Source organism: Myxocyprinus asiaticus, chromosome 28, assembly GCF_019703515.2.
Source record: "Myxocyprinus asiaticus isolate MX2 ecotype Aquarium Trade chromosome 28, UBuf_Myxa_2, whole genome shotgun sequence".
In the NCBI taxonomy this organism is placed as follows: domain Eukaryota; kingdom Metazoa; phylum Chordata; class Actinopteri; order Cypriniformes; family Catostomidae; genus Myxocyprinus; species Myxocyprinus asiaticus.
In genome coordinates, this window is record NC_059371.1 from 5,498,464 (window position 1) to 5,526,337 (window position 27,874).

The 27,874-nt window shown below is 41.6% G+C and overlaps 1 protein-coding gene across 1 annotated transcript in view; it reads left to right on the forward strand.

Moving 5' to 3' along the window:
- The window catches only part of LOC127418903 (PR domain zinc finger protein 5-like), a 136,274-nt gene that overhangs the window by 86,045 nt on the left and 22,355 nt on the right, over positions 1 to 27,874 (forward strand). The window contains exons 14-15 of the mRNA XM_051659805.1: positions 6,278 to 6,363; positions 27,428 to 27,532. Of these exons, the coding sequence (XP_051515765.1) occupies positions 6,278 to 6,363; positions 27,428 to 27,532 (191 nt within the window). The remainder of the gene's footprint in view (positions 1 to 6,277; positions 6,364 to 27,427; positions 27,533 to 27,874) is intronic.

The following is a 27,874-nucleotide window of genomic DNA, read 5'->3' on the forward strand; positions in this document are numbered from 1 at the left end:
CTAATTGTATGCTATTACCAGTGCCAGTGTTTTGGAGGGCTCTTAAAAGAGTAAAATCGACCTTGAGCAAACATTTCAAATTTGTGGGGGGGGTGGTATTATAATGGTATTATACATCATATCAGGTATTATAGACCTCCTTTGTAAGCATGCAGGACTGTGTGTGTGTATGTACATTTACAGAATACAGTGCATACATGGTAACATTTAAGTGTGGTGGCCTCAGAGATCATTTTTGAGGTCTGTTAGTAATCAGTAGGTCAAGTGTGAAGGTATTGGGTGTGTCTGTGATTGATCAAAGTAAATCGCTTATCAGTCAAAAATGATCAATATTGTATTACAGCTCCATTCCAGTCTGGTGGTCTATTCCCAGCGGCATTCAGTCCTAGATTTACATTTGTGTGTGTGTGAATGAATGTGTTAGCTTGCCTGTGTGTGTCTGTTTTGAATGTTAGATGGAGAAAGAGGAAGCCAGGATGGAGTGTATGATGGACAGGACTAATGTCTTTCATACTGAAGGCCCTGAGCTATGAAGATCTCTGCATAACACCAGCATAATGCTTGGCATGTGACAGGGACAACCATCTGTTCACCAGACACAAACACACATACTCAAGAGGGGGTGCCAAACGGATCGATTAGCAGACGGGGGTGTCTGGGGCTATAGGGGACCGCTGGGGATCTGGAAGGAGAGCAGAGACACCCGGGTCACACAAAGAGGGTGTCCCATTACAACACATGCTAAATCAGTTAGCCCCCTCTCCACACACAGACATGCTCACACACATCAGGGTCTCTGATAGGGATCCCTCACCGACATGGCTAGATCAAAATATTGAGACTTTTACATTTTCTTAAGAGAATGTGAGTGGTATTCGTCCACGCAAAGTCACCACCACGATGCTATGGTGTTGTGGATGGTGGACAGGGTGTTGCTCTACTGTTGCTAGGGTGTTCTGGGTCACTGCTTACTGGCCCAAGTCAAATGAGCCCACCCCCAAGTCTCTGTGATATTGTGGCACCTAGATATATCTGTTGTCACTCTTTCAGTGCAAGTCAAATTGTTTCCATAGTTTTATTGTCCACCAGGTGAGAATCATAAGTCATTTTGAAAAGTATAGCACACCTCTCCTCAACAAGCTGCATGATTTGAGGTATCATTCATGTCTGAAGCACAAATGGTACAGAACGAGTCGCACACCAAAGTTTAGTACATAAACATAAACTTATGTACATTTAACACTTTAGGTACATAAACAAACCCCTAACCCCAAGTTTGAGCAATAATAATAGCCCGTATTATGGTCTTAACACCAATAATTAAAAAAAAAAAAAAACACGACATGAAGGTATTTGGTCAATTTTGACCACTTAAATTACCTTAAATGAGAGGGCAGTTCACACTCATAGAAACTATTTACACATGACATGAGCTGTATCTGAATTTGTGTAGTCTCAAAATATGTACTGCATTTGATGAAGAATGTAGTTCTTGGCCATTAAAAAAAGTATGCATGTGAATACATTCCCGGACATACTTCATTGTCCCATGATCTGAGTTCATGACTCAATAACAACAATCGCAAAAATAATTTACTCTGGTTTTGTTAAGCAAAATTTAACCAAAAGGAACAACTTGCTCAGTATAAATAGCACTTACAGTTGAAAAGAGCCAGCTAACTAATGGTCTTCCTACGTTTTCTTAAAATTCAGCATTTTGGATCTGATATCTCATCAGCTCCAGTGGCATAGTGGAATAGCAAAGTATCCAGTGGACCCACAATTGGTAGTAAGTCATCCGGGTATTTGTCGCCTACTGTTTTATAAATACTGAAGATTTTGACATACTCCTCCATTGACATACTGCTTTTAGCATACTATATAGTAGGGAAGTATGCATATTCGGACATAAATATTCTTGCATTTAATATAGCCAGACAAAATGCAACAAGAACATGTCCCGTGTGAATGACAGACCCAAGTGACTGCTCACACATCAGAATCAAGCACTTTGAGCTTAGACCAAGATCCACAGGGGAGAAGCATGGATATATTTGATATGTCTCCACAAATTGGAGACTCCCATTAAGAGTCGGTGATCCATCAAATTGAGGAAGAAGAGACAGAAAATCAGCCAGTGATGTCAGAAACGTTTCTTCTCAGTACCATCTGCTCATGAGAGTACAGGCTCTGTTTGTCCTGAGCCAATCCATGTTTTACAGACCTGACAGATGCTCTAATCCCTAGACCCGGAGTCCGGTCTTGTTGAATCCCTTGTCAAATATCATCTACAGAGGTCATTTAGGAAAGAAGACAAGCTTTAACCCAATACTTTTATTGAAACAAAAATGACAGATCCCCTCCTGATGTACCCAAGGTGGGTCATGTTGGGCTGGTCAGTAGTTCACCGCTGCTGGTAGATGCAACAACGGCAGCATTCTGCAGACAAAAGAAAAAAAAAAAACATTTCACCAGATGGTTGTTTGCACCAGCCGAGCAACCGCCATTGAAATTAATGGGATTGCAAATGGATAGCTCTTTTCAGGTATTATAGACCTCCTTAGATGTACCCAAGAACATCTGTGATGAACTCGCTGACCTGTAAACCAAACCTGAGATTCTAGATGGAAGTTGCAAGAAGGAACTCAGAATGCATGCAAGATGCATCAGCATCACCTTGACAGAGGCGATTGTGAAAAATAGTTTTACGGAGTCAGGGTGTTTCCTGATGGCAAAAATTAGCCATCAGGCCTAGTAATAAGACCAAAACCAAAGGAGGACACCACAAAATCCTGAGAGCTAGATGGGGATAAGACAGTGTACAGGTTTCTATTTTTGCAGAGGGAGGGCTTTGCTGCCTCAGGGCCTGGACAACTCGCTATCATCAATGGGAAAATGAAAGTTTATCGGCCAATTGAAGCTCAACTGAAGTAGGGTGGTGCAACAGGACATTGACCCAAAGCACTGGAGTAAATCAACAACAAGAATGGCTTCTGCAGAAGAAATTATGCTTTCTGGAGTGGACCTCAACCCAATTAAGATGCTTTGACATGAACTCAAGAGAGAGATTCACACCAGACATCCTGGAAATATTGCTGAATTGAAACAGATTTGTAAAAAGGAGTAGTGAAAAATTCCTCTTGACCATTGTGCAGATCTGATTCGCAGTTACAGGAAACGTTTGGTTGAGCTTATTGCAGCCAAAGGAGGGTCAATCAATTATTAAATCCAAGAATTATCATACTTTTTTCACGCTGCTACATATTAAGCTGGTCTCTTAGTTTAGGGTGGGTGGAAGCAGTGGGCTCCAGCAGTAAGTTACTTTGGAGGATGTGAAAGGCATAGTATCTCCGTTTAGAAGAAATATGCTTAGTGGATTATATATGAGGCTTTTGTTTTCTACTGTATATATACACTGTGGACTACAGCCAGATTATGGATGTAAAAGGGAAGCTTGTCACCATCAAATCAACACCATAACAAATCATTGGTAAGCTCTTGGCAGATTCGTGTGGAGAGCGGTCTCCAGAGCAATCTCATGTGCATTCCGCCCTGAAGCTGAGCTAATTAACCTTATTATTCAAAGGGCAGCAAAAAAGTTTTCCTCGCCAATCGCTTCGTTTATCTAATTAAACTACACAACTTTTTTTGAATCCAACAGTTATTCCCTCAAGAGATTGCATTAACAAGAAAGTGAATTGGAAAGCGTATTGTTGCACAATCAGGACACACACACAGGAACACAGCTATTGGCATCTCTCAAAAGGCAGTGGCTTATTAAGTTATGTTTTGCCATTTCACATCTCTCTGTGGGGCTGCTCCAATTGCCAGGCGCAATACTTATTCCAAAGGGAGTCATTCTCAATCCAGAGAACCCTTATTTCATTAGCCCAGAAAGGCCTGTAATGAGAATAGGGCTTTGTTTCACGTGCCTGTTTCTTTCGGCTTCCTATAGTGATGGCTGACCTCACGGTTATGTGAGCCTGATATTTTCCGTCATTTGTGCGACTTGCTAAATAATTCCTACACAACAAGCCAGAGCAACAGAAGCAGTGCCAATGAGCTAAATGTGATCTACAACAGTTGCAGTTACCAAGCTCTATCAAGTACAGTTTTTTTCTGAAATCCTTGGATTTCTACAACAATGTCTATTAAGTGATCAGAAACTTTTTGTTTGACAAACTAGTCACTGTGAGGCAATAATTAGAATATATTCTATTATTCCTAAACACCAAAAGAGCTAACAAGAGTAAAATGTATAGAAAGTTCGCTACACCTTGTGCTGTTTCTGACTGTGTACAGCTCTGCATGTCCTTCTGAAGAATTCTAATGCTTGAAACAAACGGCTGAAGTTTATTTTTAGCAAGGTTCCTAATTATTTCAGTCTGATCTTAACAGTTGGAGTAGCATATTTTGGTGTGGATCTTTGTGAATCCATCACTACGTAATTCAAGATTTGCAAAGAGGCTGTTATTGAATGATTCAGCACACAAAGTGCAGCAAAAATAGGCTCAGGTCTAAAACTCTTCTTGCAGTGTTGCTTCCCAGACATTTCTGCTTTGCAGCTTATCCATGCAGTGCGAATTATGTCAACTGTTCATATGGTTCATATAGTGTCACTTTATCTTGTAGTGTAGCCTAGGGGCTTTCACACTTTTTGAAATGTAACTATTGTCCCTATACTAAAGCCAAAAGAAATTATTACAATATTATCTGGAATATATTGACTTTGTAATGTTAATAAAGTTTATCTTTTTTTTTTTTCTTTTTTTGTAGCCAATATTAGAGTAGGTTAGGTGTACAAACCTGAAGAAAAATCTAATTTGAATTTTCAATTCGATTGAAATTTATTTGTAGACTTTAGAAAGCAGAATGAAATAACTGAATTTTGGTAAACATTTTACTTTTTTTCCATTTCTTAACACTTTTTTTATTTTATTTATTTTATTATTTTTATTTTATTTTATTTTATTTTTCAATTTTGCACAGACCCCCTAGCTAGGGGCTAATGGTTAACATGTTAACCTATTTCTTCCTGCTAGCCAATCAGACAGTTTTGGAACAGTGTTGGGTGCCACTTGATGTCCAATGTAAAATCTGAATCCTGAAGCCAAACCAGTTAAAAACTGATTGCCTTATTATTGCATTAATTACTAGAGTTTTTCATACTAAACACAATCAGAAGTACTGAATTGCGCCTAAAGTGCAACTGTGTTAGTAAGTGACTTCATAGTGCAACACTGCAGAATGCTAATCACAGCTACCCTGCTGTCTGCAACCTGGATCAGTTTTTCTAAAGCAGACCCACGTGTGCATCCACTCTCTGATTGACAGCATGTCACTCCGTACTTTGAGCACGCTCAGATAACATCTCGCCCATTCAGACCAGTGATGCTTTGATCCAAAGAGGGGCGGGGTTTAACTGACCCCACCCACTTCAGGTCACTCCGGTTCGAGATGGTGGAGATAGAACCACAAAACAGAGTTCCTGTGTGTTTGGTTTTGCGTTTCTGTAGAGGAAAAGTGGTTTCCCAAGGGGGCATGGAGTATTGATTTGGAAATCCTGTTTCACATTTTATATTCCTTATAGACACATTATTCCAGACTTCATGTAGTCAAAGATCAGACAGCATATATCTATACCCACTTTGGGCAAAATCGCATATTCCCATTCACTGAAGAGCAAAGATTAAAGCCTGCTCTATGTGCATACAACCATAGAGTATCTGATTGTAATATCTACAAAATATGCAGCTGAATCAGTGAATCCACTGTTAAGCGGTACTTGATCCTGGGATATAAAACAGACATAACTAAGCATTGGATATGTGGAAACAAAAACGTGGAACAAATTTTTACAAAAGTTTCGCATTAAGGCCTAGCCTTATTGTGCAGGGCTGTACCTTTCAAGTATCCCAAAGCACATCCAAGTTGGTGCGCCATTCAGAGTTTATTTGGGAATTGTTTTTAAATTCCAAAGCACTTGCTACATTTTAATTGAAGTAGAATTGAAATTGAATTAATTTGCTATAAGTGTAGTTTTGAATAATACATTTAATTATTTTGTTTAAATTACCCATAAACATGTTATCATACACACAGCATATGAGGTATTTCCAAAAACCTTAAATTATATTAAAAAAAAATAGTTTGAAATGTCACCTTGAGAAATTTGTATTTAATTTCTGTACTGCATATTTCATAAAATATAATAAATGAACTATCCCAGAACTTTCTGTAATTTCTTATTTGTTTGTTTTTGTTTGTCTGACTTTAGGTGAGCGGCCATATCAGTGTCCATACTGTGACAAGGCCTTCAGCAAGAACGATGGCCTTAAAATGCATATACGTACGCATACTCGGGTGAGACCATGCACAGACACACACATTCACACATTTATATACAGCCACCTACCACATTTCTCTTTCTGGCATTTCTCATTTCTCAATAACACCTCAGTCTGTGTTTGTGTGTGAATGTGTATCTAAGTTCACAAAACGGTGGTTGTTCTTGTGTGTTGATGTAAATGTTTAGTTGTCCTATTGAGCTGTCTCTACAGCGGATGTTTTTAACCTCCACAGCATCTTGGCTTTAGGAAATGTCTTCTCACTGCAGAATCTAACACAAGCAAATGCACTTACTTCAACATCTGGATAAATATGCTGCCTAAATAGGCTACCGCTTGAAAAAGAGCCTTTTTTTGTGTGTGCGCGTGTCTAGGTGTATGTAAGAAAATGGTACAGAAACATGTAAACCTGATTACTTCCAAATTACCATTTTAACAGATGTTGGATATACTCCATGTTTAATAGATTTGGTATTTTTTCCATTATCGGTTCAGTGGCCCCAAAAAATTTTAGACACATTTGTCACACTTTAACCCCTTAAACTCTGAGGACATGGGTGGGGTAGAAGAGTGCGATAAGTTTATGCTTAAATTGTAAAAGTATCCTGATACTTCAGTCACTCATATGTGGTACCATTTGAAAGCTTAGAATCTGAACTTTTGAAAAACTCCCATCACTTTTGCATTTATGTTACATAAAATAACAAAATAAAGCCTTGAAAAATTTGCATCGCAAATGAGCGCCACCTAGAGGTGAAATATGCGTATGAACAGAATTTTTTTTTATATAGCACTTAAATAGACAAGCCATATATCAAATGAAAGCTCTCGTTCTCAGGAATGTGAATATTTAGATTATTTTGTTGCCCTAATACCCTGTTTTGAATGATTATCAAAAGAATCACAAAGTGAAATTTGATCTCTGTAGGTCAACAAAGATGAACGTCACATATCTGCCCTTATCACTGCTTCAGTAAGCCCCAAAGTAGCCAAAACTCCATATTAGCTCATACCTTAGGCTGTCTTCTTCAAAATGAGCCATATTTTACTTGTCTGTGAGATTGCTTGGTAAAATAATACAATGTCATATCTCAGATGTCCAGAAAAAAAAAAAAAAAAATCCAGTCCAGCCAGAAAAGCATGATAAACAAATCATTGGCTAAGTATGCTATCAACTATTGATAATGATATGTTCTTTATCAACACAATTCTGAGGATCTCAGCTTTCCAACGATTGAGCTTTTAGTCTATTCAGAGGCCGAGATATTAGATGAAACATTGGGTAACATGCATGCAATCCAGAATTGAATTGATGCCTATGGTGTGAATGTTCCATTGCTTTAGAGCGCCACCTATGTCTGCATTTTGTGATGAAAGGTAATAGAAGATTGTTTTGTTTTGGTTTTTATTGATTTTTCTGTAAAATTAGCCTTTTTTTTTTTTTTTTTGTATGTGTGTATGGTAAGCTTTTAAATTTGAGAGTGAAAAATTGCAGGCGGCAGCCAAAAAAATGCTCTAAAGTTTAAAATGTATGAATATAATGTAACAAGTGATATAGCAAAATATCAACCCAGTGGCATTTATTTTAAAGAAATATAGCACAAACTTTTCAAGCAAAACTTTGTTAGGTTTTAACAAAACATGTATTGTTCAAAATGATGACAAAAATTATTTGGTCATTTTCTGGTTGTCAAATGTTATAGGAACATCCCATAATTAATGTGTTGAACCACACCTGTGGATACTCTGTGTGAACTTGAGGGGAACTGACTTCATACAGTACATCCACTAAAATCACCTTGACACCAGTTACTTAAAAGTGACTGGAAAATGGTTGAGTACAGTGAAGGTAGTTCTAAGAGAAGCTCTTGCAGCATTGGTTTGCAGATGTCACAGGTGTGATTTTTGTATCTAATGCAATGATATTTTTACATTTTTAAATATGACTTACCGTTGATGTCCAAAAGTGCCCAAATACTTTTTGGGATCACTGTTCACCAGTGTTTTTTTTTTTTTAACTGGTAGGTTGCCCCCAAACAATTGGTCATAGGTCTATTCTGGGTTGTGGACAGCAGGGAAAAACAATACTAAATGCAAATTATACAATGTAGAATTATGAAATAACAGGCTTATCAACTTTTAAAAGGGAGAAGAAAATGCTTTCAATATTGTTTTGTTGTTGACATCAAAAGGCTGTGTGTTGACCTAAAACAACAACCATAGAGAACCAAATTCATCTACAATTCGCTTGCCATAAACACTATATACTGCCAGAACAACAACACCAAATTCCAAGGAGATCAACTATTTTTCTTACATTAAGTGATTTATAAAGAAATTATAAGAGACAGCTTTTTAAGTATTATGTCAATGACACGAACAAATAAAAGTGGTGCAAAAATCGGTTAGTAGGCCGCTAACTTAATATACCTTTAAATAGAAATGCATCTGCTAAATATCAAGAAATTAAATATGTTTTTGGAAAGCAATTCTTCTCTGCTTGCCACCTTTTTTGATGATGGATGGCATGGGTCTTTGTTGTGACATAATTTCCTGAAGGAACTTCTCCCATGTTTCCCCCTGTCATTTAAAATAGCAGCGTCTCTCAGTTTTATAACACACAGTGGCAACATCAGCATTAATCCAAGCAAACTTCAGAAAGCAGAACAGACGCAACACATCATTAGAGCTCTTTGCCAAATATGAACCGAGATCCAGTAATTCTTCACCATGACACATGAGCTGTGGACTGACACACAACAGAGAGCAAAGCAGAGAACACAGCCATTATGACATCATAATGAAAACTGAGCAATTGTGAAACAATAATGAGAACAAGCAATGTCAGAACTGTGCTAATCCTCTTAAGTGACACTTTCTTCCTTTATGACACTCAGGGGCACCAAGCGCAAAACCCTGCATTTTATTTACATTCAGTCTGCAGTCCAACTAAACCAGGTGCAATATGCGCTGGTATAGCACTGTGCCATGCATATTTAAATTAAGTAATTGTCATTCTTTTCTGAACAAACCTAAGCCTTTCTATGCAAATGAGGCTACATTTTATCTAAAAAGTATGTGTGTACTTTTAAATGACAGCAGGAATTCATTAAATTGAGTACAAATAATGGTGAGTGGTAAGAGTGTCCACAGAGGGGCACCAAAAGCGAGTTGTGTAGTGAGTTTCAGCTGTACTGGTTGTAAAGTAGTGAAGAGGAATGCATATTTTATAAACTGAACCCCCTGACAAAAACCCCAAACCTAAACCTAATCATCAGTAAAAATGTAATGTTAGGGGGAACAATGCAACCTCTGAATCGTGCAATCCCTGATTATGCAAACCCATTTTACAGTTTGAAAATTCATACACATGATAGCCGAGTGTATGGTCTATAGTGCATCATTTGGGAAACAGCTAGTGTCTACACTGAAAGCAACAGGTGTCATGTTGCACCACAACAGCCGCACATAACCTTAGAGTGTTCACTAACAACTGACCAATCAGCTGTGAACTCGATAGAGGGCTACTTAAGCCGGCTTTAATGGGAGTCTATCAATAGTGCAAAAGATCAATGTTCATTGAACGAGAGGCTCTAAACACGTCATTTTGAGTGCTGCCCAGATGCCGTGCTTCTCTGGGAGTCTACAGGAGCATCATGAGCACTATTTGCATTGGATCTGGAGCTGATTGGCTATTGGACAGTGGGCTTTCAATCAATGTAATTTTCTCTTGCATAAAAGACCAGCTTCTCTATATGATGATCGGTCAAGCTCTCAAATGGGCGTAATTTGGTGACTCGAATATACACTCCGATTTTTTCATCTAACGTAACACATTTATTTCAGCTTTCTTAATCTGATATTTTGTTGCAATAACAGTTTTGAGCTCAGTTAATTATTAACGATAAGAAATGTCACTGTTGGATTAGTAGTTTAAGTGACTATTGGGGGCAACCTTGCACATAACAAAAAACAATTGTCTGTGCTTCTCCAGTTATGGAAAGTGCACTGCTTTGCCTGGGCTTTTTTAGAACAGCAAACAATTTTATAATGCTACAAATGCATACATGGTTAGAAACAAAAAGATCAGAAACTAAACATGATTTAATTTACAGGCCAGAGACCAGAAGCATCACAAGCTGACATTGATATAATGGTCAGAAGTTAGATATGAAAAAAAATTATTCATAGCTAGCAAATAATGTTATTTGTACATAAAATAATTTACAAAGATGCTGCAGTAGCTGTCCAGCGCATCATAAATAATAACGGTATTTTTTTACATCACGATGCAACACTCACGTCCAGTGTAGACATGGGTAGAGTTAGCTTTAAGCACTTTAAGTTGCTTTGTCATGTCACAACTTGTTAGGACATGGTGTAAGGTTTCATTGGACCATTCTATCCACTGTCAACATGACATGACTTTCAAAGCTGTAAAACATTCTGGGTCATCCACTATTGTCCATCTGTGCTAATGTGTGCCGTAGTCTGTGACCCTTGACCTGTATGTGTTTTTGCGAGTGTCGTATTGCTCTCAGTCCAAGCTGATGGGTTATACTGCAATGCCAAGACAAAATGCCAAGACAATCACACACATGCACATCCACACTGGACAAGGCCCATATTGATTACATTTCTCTATCACACTGGACCAGGCCCATATTGATTACATCTCTCTCAATCACAGACACACACACTTGATTGTCTGCTCCTTGCATATCCTGTGTGTGTGTGACCACACCTTGCCTTGATCTGTTTCCCAGGATCCACCCATTCCCATGATAGCTGGGAGTTGGACGTGCAAGCATGGCCTGTGCTATCAGCATATTCATGTTCAACACCCTGCTCAACACATGCCTTATCTGTCTCAAGAACCACTGATACATGTCTTGGAGCACGTTTGTGTTGGTGGGAGCATATTTAGTGAGCTAAATCTAAAACCTCCTTTTGAGTGTGTCCTTAATTGGAAAATTATTTCACACATTAAATTTAAGTTAATTATACTAAAGTATAACAATAAAACTCAGTAGTATGTCCCCATTTGGATCTGTGTTTTGATACGACTGACATTCAGGGACGTCCTTTAAGGGATAATTTACCCAACAAAAAAAAGATTCTCTCATTATTTACTCACCGTCACGGTAAGAACTCGGAGGCAGAGGGATGGACTCAATCGCAGGGTTTATTGACAAGGGAAAGGAAGAGAGGTGAAACAAACAGGTGAGGTAATCCAAACACAGGTATGACACGAAAAGCAGATGAGTAAACTCCAAACAGGGTAATTAACAAAGTGCAGATGATCAGAAAACTCACAACAGTCTTTTGGTCCTTGTAGGAATCGTAACAAACAATGGGAGAGTCAAATCACTGGAGGAATACACGGAGGAAACGTACACCAAACTCAGACGATGGGAACAAATAACAAAGGTAGGTAAACCAACTGGTAAGTATTGAAGTAGCTAGGGAATCCATAGTCTTAATGTGTACATGAACAAGAACAGACAAGTGACTGAGTGCGAGAGCGGGGTTTTTATGCAGTCCATGATAGAGTACTGATGACGTGCAGGTGCGTGTAATCAACACGGGGAGAGTGAGCGCTGTGTGGAGTGAGGGAGAGGGAGCAGAATTTGGCGTGAGAGAGGGAGTCTGGTGGATCTGTGACAGATCCTGCTCCCCCCCACCAAAGGGTGACTCCTGGCACCCAAAGATGGAGGGCAGGAGGACACAGATGTCAGGGGAGGATCCAGGAGGAATTGGCGGACAATCTGGTGGCCAGGGAGGAGTCTGTGGATGATCAGGAGACCAGGGAGGTGACCATTGGGCAAGGACTTGGTCAGGAGGCTTGGGGGATGGCCATAAAGCAGGGACAGGCTCAGGAGGCCTGGGAGGCAGCCACAGAGCAGGGACAGGAGGCCTGGGAGGTGGCCACAGAGCAGGGACATGAAGGCTGGAGCCGTGGAAGGCTCGAGGGGCAGAGCAGTGGAAGGCGGAGCCAGGAGATGCCTGAGGGGCGGAGCCGTGAAAGGCGGAGCCACGGGAGGCTCAAGGGGCGGAGCCGTGGGAGGCCTGGAGCAAGGAGCCGTGGGAGGCTTGGAACTGACCTTCGTGGTCGTGTGCACTGGCAGAGACTGGGGAACGACCTCCGTGGTGGTGAGCACTGGCAGCGACTGGGGAATGACCTCCGTGGTCGTGAGCACTGGCAGCGACTGGGGAACGACCTCCGTGGTCGTGAGCACTGGCAGCGACTGGGGAACGACCTCCGTGGTCGTGAGCACTGGCAGCGACTGGGGAATAGGAGCCCTTCTCCTCCTCTTCCTCCAGACAGCTGGGAGCATTGTTACAGGGACGGTCGAGGCTACAGGCATTGGCACTGGCTCGTTAACCGTGGCAGGCATGGGCGTTAATAATCTGTGAGGAATGGTCTTCATGGCCAAATGTACCGACATCAGTGGGGGATCATACACTTCAGAAGATAGTGTAGAAAACACTGTGGTAAACTGCATGGTCTACAGAGCAGGTGGCAGTGGTGGCACGGGGTTCCCACCATAATCCACAGTGTAAAGGGAGAATGCTGGGATAGGAGTTACCTGGGATAGGGGTGATGGGAGTGACCTCCTCTGTGCTGCGTGTCGATAATGGTGAGGGGTAATGGATGGCCAGCGTGGCTCAGACGTAATTCGCACAGGAAAGATTCTCCTCCTCCGGAAGAGCTGTAGGTCTGTGAAAGTTTAGTCCCATTCCATAAATGGTTCGGAGGTATGAGTCCGATATAGTGGTTGTAGCAGCAAGTTCGTAAAACTAAGTTGAATATTCCAGGAGAGGAAATCATTTCGGAACAGTTCCATTAATGCACCTGTCAGTTCCATGCTCTTAGTGACTGTGCTAGTTGGTGTTAGTGGAATACCTGCAAAGTCCTTTAAGGTGGTCAGTTCTTCTGTCATGGTAAGAACTCTCGGAGACAGAGGGATGGACTCAACTGCAGGGTTTTTTGACAAGGGAATGGAAGAGAGGTGAAACAAACAGGTGAGGTAATCCAGACACAGGTATGACACGAACAGCAGGTGAGTAAACTCCAAACAGGGTAATTAACAAAGTGCAGATGATCAGAAAACTCACAACAGTATTTTGGTCCTTGTAGGAATTGTAACAACAAATGGGAGAGTCAAATCAATGACAATGGGAACAAATAACAAAGTAGGTAAACAAACTGGTAAGTATTGAAGTAGCAAGGGAATACCTAGTCTTAGGGTGCACATGAACGAGAACATACAAATGACTGAGTGTGAGAGCGGGGTTTTTATGTAGTCCATGATTAGAGTACTGATGACGTGCGGGTGCGTGTAATCAACTCGGGAGAGTGAGCACTGTGTGGAGTGAGAGAGAGGGAGCAGAGTGTGGCGTGAGAGAGGGAGTCCGGTGGATCCGTGACACTCACCCTCATGATATCCCAGGTGTGTATGACTTTCTTTCTTCACCAGAATATATTTGAAGAAAAATATCTTCTCAGTAGTTTCTTAACCCTGTAAAGCCTGACATATAAAATAATTCTCAGAAAATTATAATTTGTTTACATTAAACTGTTGACAACATTTAAAAAGAAATCTTAAAAAAAAAAAAATGTGCACTTGTTTTTTATGTATCATTTTTGATACATTAGGCTTTAAAGGTCATTATCCTCCTGAGGCCCAGCAATTCATTTTTGTATAGCACATTTGTTATGTAAGTTTTTCTTAGCCCATAAATGCTACAGTGGTAAATCTCAGGGTATTATCAGAGGATGCCCTGGGCTTTTCAGAGATACCAAATGTTTGAGAGTTTGGCCATGACAACTTCCTCTCCTGGGTCTATAAATATGGATTGAAATGTATCACAGTTCAATTCAGCACATCAAATACAATATTAATAAAATATTGTTCTTTTTTTCAATAAAATTTTTTATCATGTGTATTTTATGCACAAAATACTATATTGACATATAAAAAATGGAAAATTGTAGAACTTTTTCCCTGGGTCTCAGGAACTTATGTTAAGATGACATCATCATAGCTTGTAATGTAAAATAATGAAATATTTAATAATGACAGAGCAGGCTGCATATATGAAAATACACAGAAATATTAGTTCACACTTTAAATATATCTTATAAAATCTAAATGTCTGAGTTTTCAAAGCTCTGTGATTTTTTTCTTCTCTTTTTTATAGTGGGCATGAATGGAATGTAATGGTGATTGAGAGATATACCTCAAAAGCCTGTTGTACCATATTTGATACATGTAATTTCAACATGCTTTTTCAATAAAATAATATACAAAACTTTAACCAAGCACAAGTTGCTTATATTCAGCAAATACTCATTTTAAAATATCAGTAACAATATAAACATTACTGACACTCTTACTTTATTAAAATAAGCTGTAATTTATCCCAACATAAGAGTTTTTGCAGAAGACCACCAGCATTTTAAATAGATCGATATAAACATTGAAACTACTTTTTTCACAACTAACCCCTAGATGGTGCCATAAATATGTGAAACTTGCATACCATATGTTCTTTGGCTTTTCAGCTTGAACAGAGAGTGAGACAGGAGCCATCAAATGTTGTGTATCATATTTGATACATACTGTGTTATAGGGATAAAATGCAAGTGAATGGAGATTTCTCTTTTGAAGCTCCAAAAATAACAGACTGTCAGCATAAATGTCATCCATATGACACCAGCTGTTACATTAATGTCTTCTAAAGTGATACGATCACTTTTGGTGTGAAAAAGATACATATTTAAGTACTTTTAACTCAAAATCATGCTTCCGTTCTGCAGCGGTAAGCGCATGTGACGTAATTGCATTGGCATTTGAAACACGTGAGGCAAGTGCATCACAGCTGGAAGAACAGTGTTGTTTACAAGTGAGAAGGAGGAACACTGTACAGTAGCTTGATTGGTTTTGGTTTAGATTGTATTTTTATCTGTTTATTTACTCACAATGGTGCGTTTGTGTGCTTATCCTCAATGTCTCAACCTAGAGGAGAACGTGAGATTACCTCGGTAGCCATGGCAATGCGAACATGTCACACGTGAGACCGCTTGAACTCCACCCTCTCCTGAAGCTTTCCCTCACGTTGGATTATAGTTAAAAAGTACTTAAATATTTATCTTTTTTCGCACCAAAATCAATCGTATCGCATTAGAAGACATTAATTTAACAGCTGGTGTTGTAAGGATGACATTTATGCTGACTGTCTTTGATTTGTGGAGCTTCAAATGAGAAATCTCCATTCACTTGCATTTTAAGGATAAATAATAATAAATAATAAAATGCCCCATTTGAGTGGCTAACGCTATCTAACGAACTACCGCGCTAAGAGACGATGCAATAAAACGGTCCAGATCTGTCTCTTAATTTTATCGGTCCAATAAAATATCTTACCTGTTGAGCAAGAAAAACTCCATCTCTGGGTTGGTTTTAAATCCAGGTGTTGTCGCCACCTATGAAAAAGCCAAGCTGATGTTGTTTCGTGTTTTATTATAAACTCTATCGCTTTCCCTTTTTGCTTGCAGACTGTTCTCGTTTCAAGGTTTCTTTATTTTGAAAATGGGTGATGTCCCCAGAGGGTTGCCTTTTGGAACGATCCATAGTCAGTGTTGCTCATGTGTTGTGGCTACAAGCTGTCAGCTTCAAACTACCAACACGCCTATCACTGCACATATACACACGCTGTAGTAGCTAGCTGGACCTTCTTTACTTTATTTTCGGATGTGACGTAAACATGCACGGATGACTGACGGAAGTATGCAATTTCCCGCCAAATCCGTCCCAACAGCTCTAAAATATAAATCATTTTCACAGGCTTACCGTAGTGAATCGGGGAAAGGCAAATACGTGGTTAGGAAGACAGATTGTTGTTGTACTTGTTCATTAATTACATTTTGTTCCTTTCTAACAAAAAAATCTTACATAGTGTAGCTTTAAAGTATTAATACACTCATTTGAGGGGAACATTACGCTCTGATAGTAAATGAGCCATGGATTCAATGCCTTTCCTATGTGGCATGCATGTATACAGGGACTGGACATCAAAAGATACAAGTAAAATGTCATCAGGAACAGGATTAATAGAATCAATAAAAGAGAGCATATGACTTGTGTCTTTTAAAAAAGATTCTAAAGGGTCTTATATCGTTCTCACAGTTGACTGGTGTTTGGGAATCAGATTGGTCAGATTGTACACTAAAGAATTGCTTGATTTTAATACTTTAAAAAAATTTAAACAGATCAGACTTAATGTCAAAATCATTTACATCAGAAGTTGGTACAAATGATAAGCCCCTTATTAAGAACAGAAATATGAGATTTATTCAGTGTCTTAATAGAAAGGTTGGATACTGTCACTTCCTGGTTGTCGTCTGAGATTGGGTCCCTGGTCTTCCTCTGGTTTGTCTTCTTTTCCCTCCTAATATGTGAAGGACATCTTCTTGACCCTGTTTTGTGTGATAGCATCTGTGTCGACCGACAGATAAACAACTAGAGATAGATGCCCGACATCTCTTTCCTCATCTACTGCCTCTAGCTGTGTGAGACATTATAGCTGTGATATAATGTCCATGTGTAATGTCCATGTGTGTTTTTTTGTTTGTTTTTTTTCATTAAGTGTGCATGTGTTTGTGGTTTTACTTAAAACACTTGTGGTGCAAAAATGTCCTCAGAGGTGAACTTAATCTGACAAAACCTCCCATTGGGGACATCCTCAAAGGTAAAAAAATATGTATTATTTTATTCATCATAGTTAGCTTGAAATCAAAACAACATTAGCCTATGATACCTTTATGTTCTCGTTTATATTACGAAGTAAAATTGGATGTATGTGTTGGGGGTAGCGGTGTTTTGTTTTTAGTCTATTATATAAGTAAATTTATGCGTGTGTTTGAGTCCATGTGAAATGTGTTCCAGGTGTGTAACACATGAAATACATTTCATTTGTTTATCCCAGAACATCTTCAGAGTGGGTATGTGTGTATGTGTGTGTGTGTCTTTAGTTTCAGTAAACATACAGATGTATGTTCATGGCCTGAGGGATTATTCTGTCTCTCTCAATGATTCAGTTCTTCTTACTTCACTTTTAAAACAGCTTCATTCCTTTATGCTGCCTTCAGTCCTCCTGGGAAGTTCTTGCATATTAATTCTGAGGTCGTAATTAGTGGTATTTGCTGAGGCTTGCACTTTGATTTAGGGATTTGAACAAACTCCTGACACTTAGTATTAGACTTTGGATAGAACTTCCGTTTGTGCTACAGATATGTGAATGATACCTCAAATCATGTGGCTTATTGAGAGGAGGTGTGCTATTATTTATCGAAGCGATCTGATTTACAATTGTCGCATGGAGGATGGTTAAACAGGTGAAAAATCCTATAGGCTTCAGAGTGTTTCTTCAGCTTCGGGCAATTTCAGTGGTTGATTTTTATTCAAACAAACAGATATCAAGATTTCTTTTCTTATTTCTTTTTTTTTCTTTTTTCTTTTTGTTATATTAAGATCACATTAAAACTTGGAACTTAAACTTGAAAACCGTTTACCAGGCCTTCATCGTTTATTTTTGCTAATTTTCAAATGCCTTTATATATAGATTTTACAGATTTATTATTTTCCCAGACCCAGACTTTTAATATTAATTTATGAAAATGTACTCTAAAAAATACAAACTATTACATTTGAAAACTATGATAATCTAAATAAAGAGTAAAATAAACATTACAAATGTAACATTTAATTTGTGAAAATTATTTCTATAAATTGTTCAAAAATTAAGCTTGTCCCACAGTTGTTGTTGTTGTTTTTTTTTTATGTTAGTGTACTTGTTAACCAAGTTGACTAGTGTCCGTGAAGAGCATGCTTGAGATGAAATATGAGATGATGAAATTATGTTTAAAGAAAACAAAGAACGTTTAAATATCACTTGTGAGCAGAAGATTGGATGCAATTAGACTTAATTAAACAAAAGAGTCTGTCATTTAATAAAAAACTTTTTTTTTTAAGATTATCATTTTCATCTCTGTCATTTCCACCTCAGACTTCTATTAAATGGTTAGTTCATACAAAATTGAAAATTATCTCATCATTTACTCATCATGTGTATGACTTTCTTTCTTCAGAAGAACATAAATAATGATTTTAGAAGAATTTCTCAGCTCTGTAGGTCTATAAAATGCAAGTGAATGGGTGCCAAAATGTTGACGCTTCAAAAAGCACAGAAAGGCAGCATAAAAGTAATCCATATATGACTCCAGTGGTTAAATCCATATCTTCAGAAGTGATATGATAGGTGTGGGTGAGAAACAGAACAATATTTAAGTCCTGTTTTGCTAGAAATTCTTCTCCCTGCTCTGTAGGGGGTGGTATGCATGAAGAATGCGAATCACCGAAAGCACAAGAAGAAGAATGTGAAAGTGATCTGTTCCCTGTCTGTTACTCACTCGACGTTGTGTCGATGTAGTGACACTAGGGGTTCGATCTTGAGAGCCCCAATCACCTTTGCTTAAAATAGAAAAGGCCAATGAAAATTGGCGAGTGGAATTTGCATGCCACTCTCCGCCCCGGACATACAGGTATAAAAGGTGATGGCATGCATCACTCATTCAGATTTTTCTTCGGAGCCGAATACATGTTTGTTCATCCTCTCACTCTTTGCTACGCTGCTGAATTTTTACGCCGCATATCAGCGGTCACCCTCACATGATTGAGTGCTGTGTTTCCCCTGGGCGCTTCAGCAGCCCGAGTCTGCTGGTGCTAAAAGAGTATATTAGAAAGAGTATATTTTCTAAAAGAGCTCGCCCAAACGCTTGGCATCTTTTTAAATATGTCCTTCACGTTTGCGCTACTGGATGTGGCTGTTATCTCTCCCCTCCGGATACACATTAAATCTGCCTTGAGTGTCTGGTGTGCCTGCTCTGCCTTGCCGCGAACCAACCTGCCTGGGCATGGTAAGTCCAGTCATTCCCCTGGTGCTGCTCTCACGGAGGCTGGAAGCCTGGTTAGAGCTCTCCAGCCCCTCACGATGGCTTATCAGGACGATTTGCCTCGGCTACGCTATCCAGTTCACCAGACGCCCGCCCCGGTTCAGTGGCGTCCTCTCCACTACGGTGCAGGGCGAGGGTGCCTCCGTTCTTTGGGCGGAAGTTGCCACCCTTCTGGCGAAGGAGCAATAGAAACCGTCCCCATAACTGAGTTGCTCAAGGGCTTCTACAGCCCTTATTTTATCGTGCCCAAGAGAGGGGGAGGGTCGCGCCCAATCTTGGACCTGCGTGCCCTGAACAAGGCCTTACACAGGCTTCCGTTCATGATGTTAATGCAGAAGCGCATTCTGGCGTCAGTACGACATCAGGATTGGCTTGCGGCCATCGACCTGAAGGACGCATACTTTCACGTATCGATCCTTCCTCGACACAGACCCTTTCTTCGGTTTGGAATCTTCCCATTCGGTCTGTCCCTGTCCCCTCGTGTCTTTACCAAGGTCGCAGAGGCTGCCCTGGCCCCGCTAATGGAGAAGGGCATACGCATTCTCAATTATCTCGACGACTGGCTAATCCTAGCTCACTCGCGAGATCTATTGTGTGCACACGGGGATCTTGTGCCTCAGCACCTCGACCTTCTCGGGCTTCAGGTCAGCTGGGAGAAGAGCAAGCTCTCCCCTGTGCAGAGCATCTCTTTTCTCGGTATGGAGTTGGACTCGGTCGATCTCAGGGCACGTCTTACGACCGAACGTGCTCAGTCAGTGCTGACCTGCCTGAAGACCTTCAGGCAGAAGGTAGCGGTGCCAGTGAAACAATATCAGAGGCTCCTGGGGCATATGGCATCCTCGGCGGCGGTTCTCCCCCTCGGGTTGATGCATATGAGACCGCTTCAGCACTGGCTACAGACTCGAGTCCCGAGGTGGGCATGGTGCCACGGCACCCGGTGTGTGACCATCACGCCACAGTGCCATCAGTCTTTCAGGCCTTGGTCAAACCTGGCATTTCTACAGGTATTTCCCCTAGAGCAGGTCTCAAGGCATGTCATGGTCATGACGGATGCCTCGAACACGGGCTGGGGCACTGTGTGCAAAGGGCAGGCATTGTCGGGGCTCTGGACGGGGCCCCGACTCCAATGGCACATCAACTGCTTAGAGTTGCTGGCAGTATCGCTGGCCTTGAGGAGGCTCCGCCCGTTGATTCAGGGCAAGCATATGTTGGTCCGAACTGACAACACAGCAACCGTAGCGTACATAAACCGCCAAGGCGGAGTACGCTCGCGTCGTATGTCGCAACTCACCAGCCACCGCCTCCTTTGGAGTCAGCAGACCTTGAAGTCTCTGCGAGCCACTCACCTTCCAGGCGCCCTCAACCATGCAGCGGACGTGCTCTCATGGCAGGTAACGCTCCGCAGGGAGTGGAGACTCCACCCCCACATAGTCCAGCTGATTTGGGAGAGATTCGGGGAGGCACGGGTAGACCTGTTCGCATCCCAAGACTCCTCTCACTGCCCCCTGTGGAACTCCCTGTCCGAGGCCCCCCTCTGTGCAAAGTCAGGGAGGACGAGCAGCAAGTCCTGTTCGTTGCGCCGTACTGGCCCAACCGGACTTCGTTCTCGGATCTGATGCTCCTGACAGTAGCACCTCCCTGGCGCATTCCCCTGAGGCAGGACCTTCTCACTCAGGGGCAAGGCATGCTCCAGCACCCACGGTCAGACCTCTGGAATCTCCATGTCTGGCTCCTGGACAGGACGCGGAAGACCTAGCAGGTATTCCGCCAGCGGTAGTAGACACGACCACTCAGGCCAGGGCCCCCTCTATGAGGCAGCTGTATGCCTGGAAGTGACGTCTTTTCGCTAACTGGTGTTCTTCCCATGGGGAGATGTGCCGTCGTGTCTATGCTGTCTTTTCTTCAGGAAGGGCTGGAGAGACGGCTGTCTCCCTCTAACCTGAAAGTGTACATGGCTGCCATAGCAGCTCACCACGATACACTGGACGGCAGTCCCTCACGACAGTGCGACCCGATCAACAGGTTCCTCAAAGGCGCGAGGAGATTGAATCCTCCTAGACTGCGCCTGATCCTCTCTTGGGATCTCTCTGTGGTCCTACCTGCCCTACAGAGAGCCCCGTTTGAGCCCCTGGAGCAGGCCGAGCTCAGCACTCTGTTTCTGAAGACGGCCCTCCTGGTGGCGCTCACTTCCATTAAGAGGGTGGGGGACCTGCAGGCGCTCTCTGTTACCAGCATATGCCTGGAGTTTGGGCCGGCACACTCTCACGTGATCTTGAGACCCCGGCCCAGTTACGTGCCCAAAGTTCCCACCACTCCTTTTCGGGACCAGGTGGTGGACCTGCAAGCACTCCCTTCAGAGGAGGAAGACCTGACCTTGTCATTGCTGTGTTCAGTTCGCGATCTGCACATCTATCTGGACAGCACGCAGAGCTTTGGATGCTCAGAGCAGCTCTTTGTCTGTTTTGGAGGACAGCAGAAGGGGAAAGCTGTCTCCAAGCAGAGGTTGGCCCATTAGATTGTGGATGCCATTTCTCTCACATACCAGTCTCAGGACTTGCTGTGCCCCTTGGGGGTCCGGGCGCACTCCACTAGAGGTGTTGTGTCCTCCTGGGCATTGGCAAGGGGGGCCTCTCTAGCAGACATATGCTGAGGTGTGGGTTTATAACCTACGCATAGACCCGGTTTCGACCCGAGTGTTACTCGGAAACAGCAGGTAGACCGGGCGGCCGGTTGGGTGTACCACTTGCATTGTGCCTTTCCCCTTTTTCAAAGGTGATAATGTGCGCTTTTTGTCCACAACAGTTCCCCGTACTGGTGAATGCCTCTTTAATTATTTAGCACTGTCCGGTGACGAACTCGGTGGAGGAGTAACGCCACCAGGCCCAGTACTTGTGGTATTCCCCTTTTCAGGTGAGCCCGTGTGCTTGGGCTCAGTGCTCCATGCATGGTGATTCCCCTTTGGTAATCCCATATGATGAGTTTCCACTGTTTGGTTTCCCCCTTAGGTGAAACCTGTGTTTCCCCTCATCAGAGCTTTCTCTGTCTTGGCCACTGTGCAGCGTACCCTCTCTGTAGATAGGGTCCTCCTGTGGTATCATCCCTTATGTGTACTTCCCCGTTGGTAAGTCCATGTGAGGTATGCTCCACATGTTAACCTCCCTCCAGCAGGATGTGGTCTCCGTAGTGCTCTCCTTCCTGGAGAGGGAAGAGCACTTCCCAGCGCTATTCTAGAAAGTGCTCGGCGGGAGATTGCTTAACAGCAAATTAAGAAAGGCACCACTGGTAGCCTACTTGGGTAAATGCCTTCTCCCCCCTTAACGGGACTAGGGAGACACCTTACCTAATTTGCTGGAAGGTCACGACGTGGTTGAGTGCTCACTGCAAGGAACACAGCAGCTTGCCCGTGTCCACTCTTCCGTGCCTCGTGACACGGTTCAGCGCCTGCGGCGTTTCCTATAGGAACCCCTAGTGTCACTACATCGACACAACGTCGAGTGAGTGACAGACATGGAACGTCTTGTTTACTGATGTAACCTCTGTTCCCTGATAGAGGAAACGAGACATTGTGTCCCTCCTGCCGCGGCGCTGAACCAGCCGCTGACATGGCCGGGACTCTCTATCGGCTCCTCAGCATAAATCTGAATGAGTGATGCACGCCATCTCCTTTTATACCCATATGTCCGGGGCGGAGATTGGCATGCAAATTCCACTCGGCAATTTTCATTGGCCTTTTCTATTTTAAGCAAAGGTGATTGGGGCTCTCAAGATCGAACCCCTAGCGTCACTACATTGACACAACGTCTCGTTCCCTCCATCAGGGAACAGAGGTTACATCAGTAACCAAGACATTTCTCACCTACACATTTCTTATTGCTTCTGAAGACATTGATTTAACCACTGGAGTCTTTTGGATTACTTTTATGCTGACTTGTGTGATTTTTGGAGCTTCAAAATTGTGGCACCCATTCACTTGCATTGTATGGACCAAAAGATCCCGCTCTGACATTACATTTCTCTGTAGTATACTTGGTTCCAAGCACGTACACAGGAGTAGCTACAGTGGCCTGAGCAATTGCCCCTCTGGGTGAAATATAGACTATAGGCCAACATTTATTAAATTATCAAATGCTTAGTAATGTACACAGCTGAAATTATGTGATTGTATTGTTGTGTTTTTGTATATAAAATCTCGCTGTTTATTTTGGACTGGTTTACAACGGCTGTTAGACAATCAAGTCTACCAGACCTTCCTTATCATTTGTAATCAGTCAGATATTTCTCTGTTAGCACATATGTCATTGAATATCTTCAAATAATGCCTTCAGTTCAGTTCTAAATTCCTTTATTTAAACAAGTCATCAAACATGCCTCTACAAGCGATAAAACATATGTGTGTTGGCACGGAAACTCGCATATGTGCAAATTTGCACTTTTCAGTTTAAACTGGACCCGAGTGATACGACCGACCCAGAAAACCCACAATCTTTTAAACTTTAACCTATATATATATATATATATATATATACATACAGGTGCATCTCAATAAATTAGAATGTCGTGGAAAAGTTCATTTATTTCAGTAATTCAACTCAAATTGTGAAACTCGTGTATTAAATAAATTCAGTGCACACAGACTGAAGTAGTTTAAGTCTTTGGTTCTTTTAATTGTGATGATTTTGGCTCACATTTAACAAAAACCCACCAATTCACTATCTCAAAAAATTAGAATACATCATAAGACCAATAAAAAAAAACATTTTTAGTGAATTGTTGGCCTTCTGGAAAGTATGTTCATTTACTGTATATGTACTCAATACTTGGTAGGGGCTCCTTTTGCTTTAATTACTGCCTCAATTCGGCATGGCATGGAGGTGATCAGGTTGTGGCACTGCTGAGGTGGTATGGAAGCCCAGGTTTCTTTGACAGTGGCCTTCAGCTCATCTGCATTTTTTTGGTCTCTTGTTTCTCATTTTCCTCTTGACAATACCCCATAGATTCTCTATGGGGTTCATATCTGGTGAGTTTGCTGGCCAGTCAAGCACACCAACACCATGGTCATTTAACCAACTTTTGGTGCTTTTGGCAGTGTGGGCAGGTGCCAAATCTTGCTGGAAAATGAAATCAGCATCTTTAAAAAGCTGGTCAGCAGAAGGAAGCATGAAGTGCTCCAAAATTTCTTGGTAAACGGGTGCAGTGACTTTTGTTTTCAAAAAACACAATGGACCAACACCAGCAGATGACATTGCACCCCAAATCATCACAGACTGTGGAAACTTAACACTGGACTTCAAGCAACTTGGGCTATGAGCTTCTCCACCCTTCCTCCAGACTCTAGGACCTTGGTTTCCAAATGAAATACAAAACTTGCTCTCATCTGAAAAGAGGACTTTGGAACACTGGGCAACAGTCCAGTTCTTCTTCTCCTTAGCCCAGGTAAGACGCCTCTGACGTTGTCTGTGGTTCAGGAGTGGCTTAACAAGAGGAATACGACAACTGTAGCCAAATTCCTTGACATGTCTGTGTGTGGTGGCTCTTGATGCCTTGACCCCAGCCTCAGTCCATTCCTTGTGAAGTTCACCCAAATTCTTGAATCGATTTTGCTTGACAATCATAAGGCTGCGGTTCTCTCGGTTGGTTGTTCATCTTTTTCTTCCACACTTTTTCCTTCCACTCAACTTTCTGTTAACATGCTTGGATACAGCACTCTGTGAACAGCCAGCTTCTTTGGCAATGAATGTTTGTGGCTTACCCTCCTTGTGAAGGGTGTCAGTGATTGTCTTCTGGACAACTGTCAGATCAGCAGTCTTCCCCATGATTGTGTAGCCTAGTGAACCAAACTGAGAGACCATTTTGAAGGCTCAGGAAACCTTTGCAGGTGTTTTGAGTTGATTAGCTGATTGGCATGTCACCCTATTCTAATTTTTTGAGATAGTGAATTGGTGGGTTTTTGTTAAATGTGAGCCAAAATCATCACAATTAAAAGAACCAAAGACTTAAACTACTTCAGTCTGTGTGCATTGAATTTATTTAATACACGAGTTTCACAATTTGAGTTGAATTACTGAAATAAATGAACTTTTCCACGACATTCTAATTTATTGAGATGCACCTGTATATTAGATGAAATCATGTTTAATGATCCTAAAACAAATAAGAATGATTTAATTCAAAAATTACACATTGTACTTCTAATGTACAATCATTTATTCATTCATATGAATGCAGCAAGCAATATCAAAGATGTTATCTGCAACCACTACTCTAGAGTCAGTTTTTTTACATTTCACTTATGTTAAGGTGTGGATTTGGCTTTGGGAAACTGACCAGCAAGTTATGTGCCAGTTTATCCCGAAGCAGAAATCGAAAGCAACAGTAAGTGAGATAATTCCACTTTGAAATTCTCTGTGCGAGAGCGGAAATCTTTACCAATCAAATGCTCAATTGTACAATAGAGTCATGAAAACAGGATGCTCCGCCTGCATGTTAGGACACACTGATCTGCAAGATCATACGTTTATTGGTTTTGATGCAGTGATTTTTTGTGTGTGTTCGCCGGGATTCAAGGAAAAATGTTTTGCCGATATACAGTATTATTAAGCTTACATATTCAATTGAGGGTGCTCTAACGTTCGCAGCCCTGCAGAACCGGGCCTGCATCTAGCTGGCAGCTGCACTGACATGATTGCAAAACAATAAGATACATTACTTATCTATTAATTTATTATCAAATAGTAGTGTAGCCTACTAGCTCACCTTTTGCTGCACTACCATGTTTGGGTAGCACATCCTCTTGCTTTCTGGCAATGTGACATATATGATTCCAAAAGGAATATTTGCCAATTCTCATGGTCTCTCCACACTCCCTTTCGATTTCCTCATTCTTAACTTTGATTAATACTTTGCATTTATTTAGGTTATAAGGTTTGCAACTTCACTAAAACAATGTTTGAGCTCCATAACCTCAAGCCTATTGCTTATTTCGCAGATTCCCAAACCAGCATATCACGAAGCGCATTCTAGGTTGAGCGATCGCACTGAACGGCCTGAGCGAGCGGAGCGGAATCTTCAAAAAGGCGCTCTCTGATCAGGTGGAATTATCACTGCTCCGTTCCACTCACATGCTCTGCTCCACACTCCCTTTCGATTTCCTCGTTCTTAACTCTGATTTATGCTTTGCATTTATTTAGGCTATAAGGTTTGCAACTTCACTAAAACAATGTTAGAGCTCCATAACCTCAGGCCTATTGCTTATTTCACAGATTCCCAAACCAGCATATCACGAAGCACATTCTGGGTTGAGCGAGCGGAGCAGAATCTTCAAAAAGGCGCTTTCTGATCAGGTGGAATTATCACCGCTCTGCTCAACGCTCCACTCCGCTCACATGCTCTGATGTAGACAGTGTTTTTCATTAAATACAGTTGAATGCACTCAATGCTCATGCATTGAGATGCTCATAAGAGCTGGCCAAGGCATAGTCAAGGCACAACCTCCAAAGATTTCCACCTAAGGGGCCGATCTCTCCAAATGCATCCATCTTTTACAATGTAAGCATGCGCTAGACGGACGTCTTTGACTGTTCAGCCTTTATAACGCATCTCGTGTTTTAGTCCAAGAATGCGATCGGTCACAACAGCCTGTAAGTTGTCAGCGCTTGGCTCACATCCAAAATTTGAATGCTCATTTAAGCATTCGAATGTGCATTTTTATCCTAAATTCGATGAATATTCGAATTTCACATTTTAATTTGACAGCCTTTACACTTTCCGTGGGAATCAACCTACAAATGGCTTACTTTACAGTTGTCTCTGTGGATTAAGGTTTGACAGGAGAAAGTAAGTTCTGCCATGATGCTTTAATTGAAACGTCCGCAACTGGGAAATTCAGGTCTCAAAGAAAATCCGTAAATTTTCCACTGGTAATCACAACATTAGGGTTGTATTCACGTGCAGTAATCTGGTAAATACGATCATTCCCATGACTTGAAGGCAGTATTACACACTTGCACTTGTGTATGTGTTTAGTGTGTGCTTAACATACAGTATCTCTCTCTCTGTCTTTCAGGAAAAGCCATATAAATGCAGTGAGTGCAACAAGGCCTTCAGTCAGAAACGTGGCCTGGACGAACACATGCGCACACACACCGGAGAGAAGCCCTTCCAGTGTGATGTGAGTTATAGACACACACACACACACACACACACACACACACTCTCTCTCTCAGAGAACCTTCTAATGTGATCTTTCTTGCAAACCACATCGTATAATTCTGCATTCTAACACACACAGTCCCATTTTATGTCTCATTTTGGCTGTATCACACAAGCTCAACCACAGCCCAGTGGAAGAGGAGAGAGAGATGGCTTGTGGGTAGTGTGTGACGTTCAGTGGGGTTTAGACTTGGGTTTAACCCTGCGGCCCACGCTGGTCCACATAATCAGCACCATGATGCGCATCAGACCACCAACCAGAACGCAACCAGCTCACACTCAAGCTGTCTGTGTGTGTGTG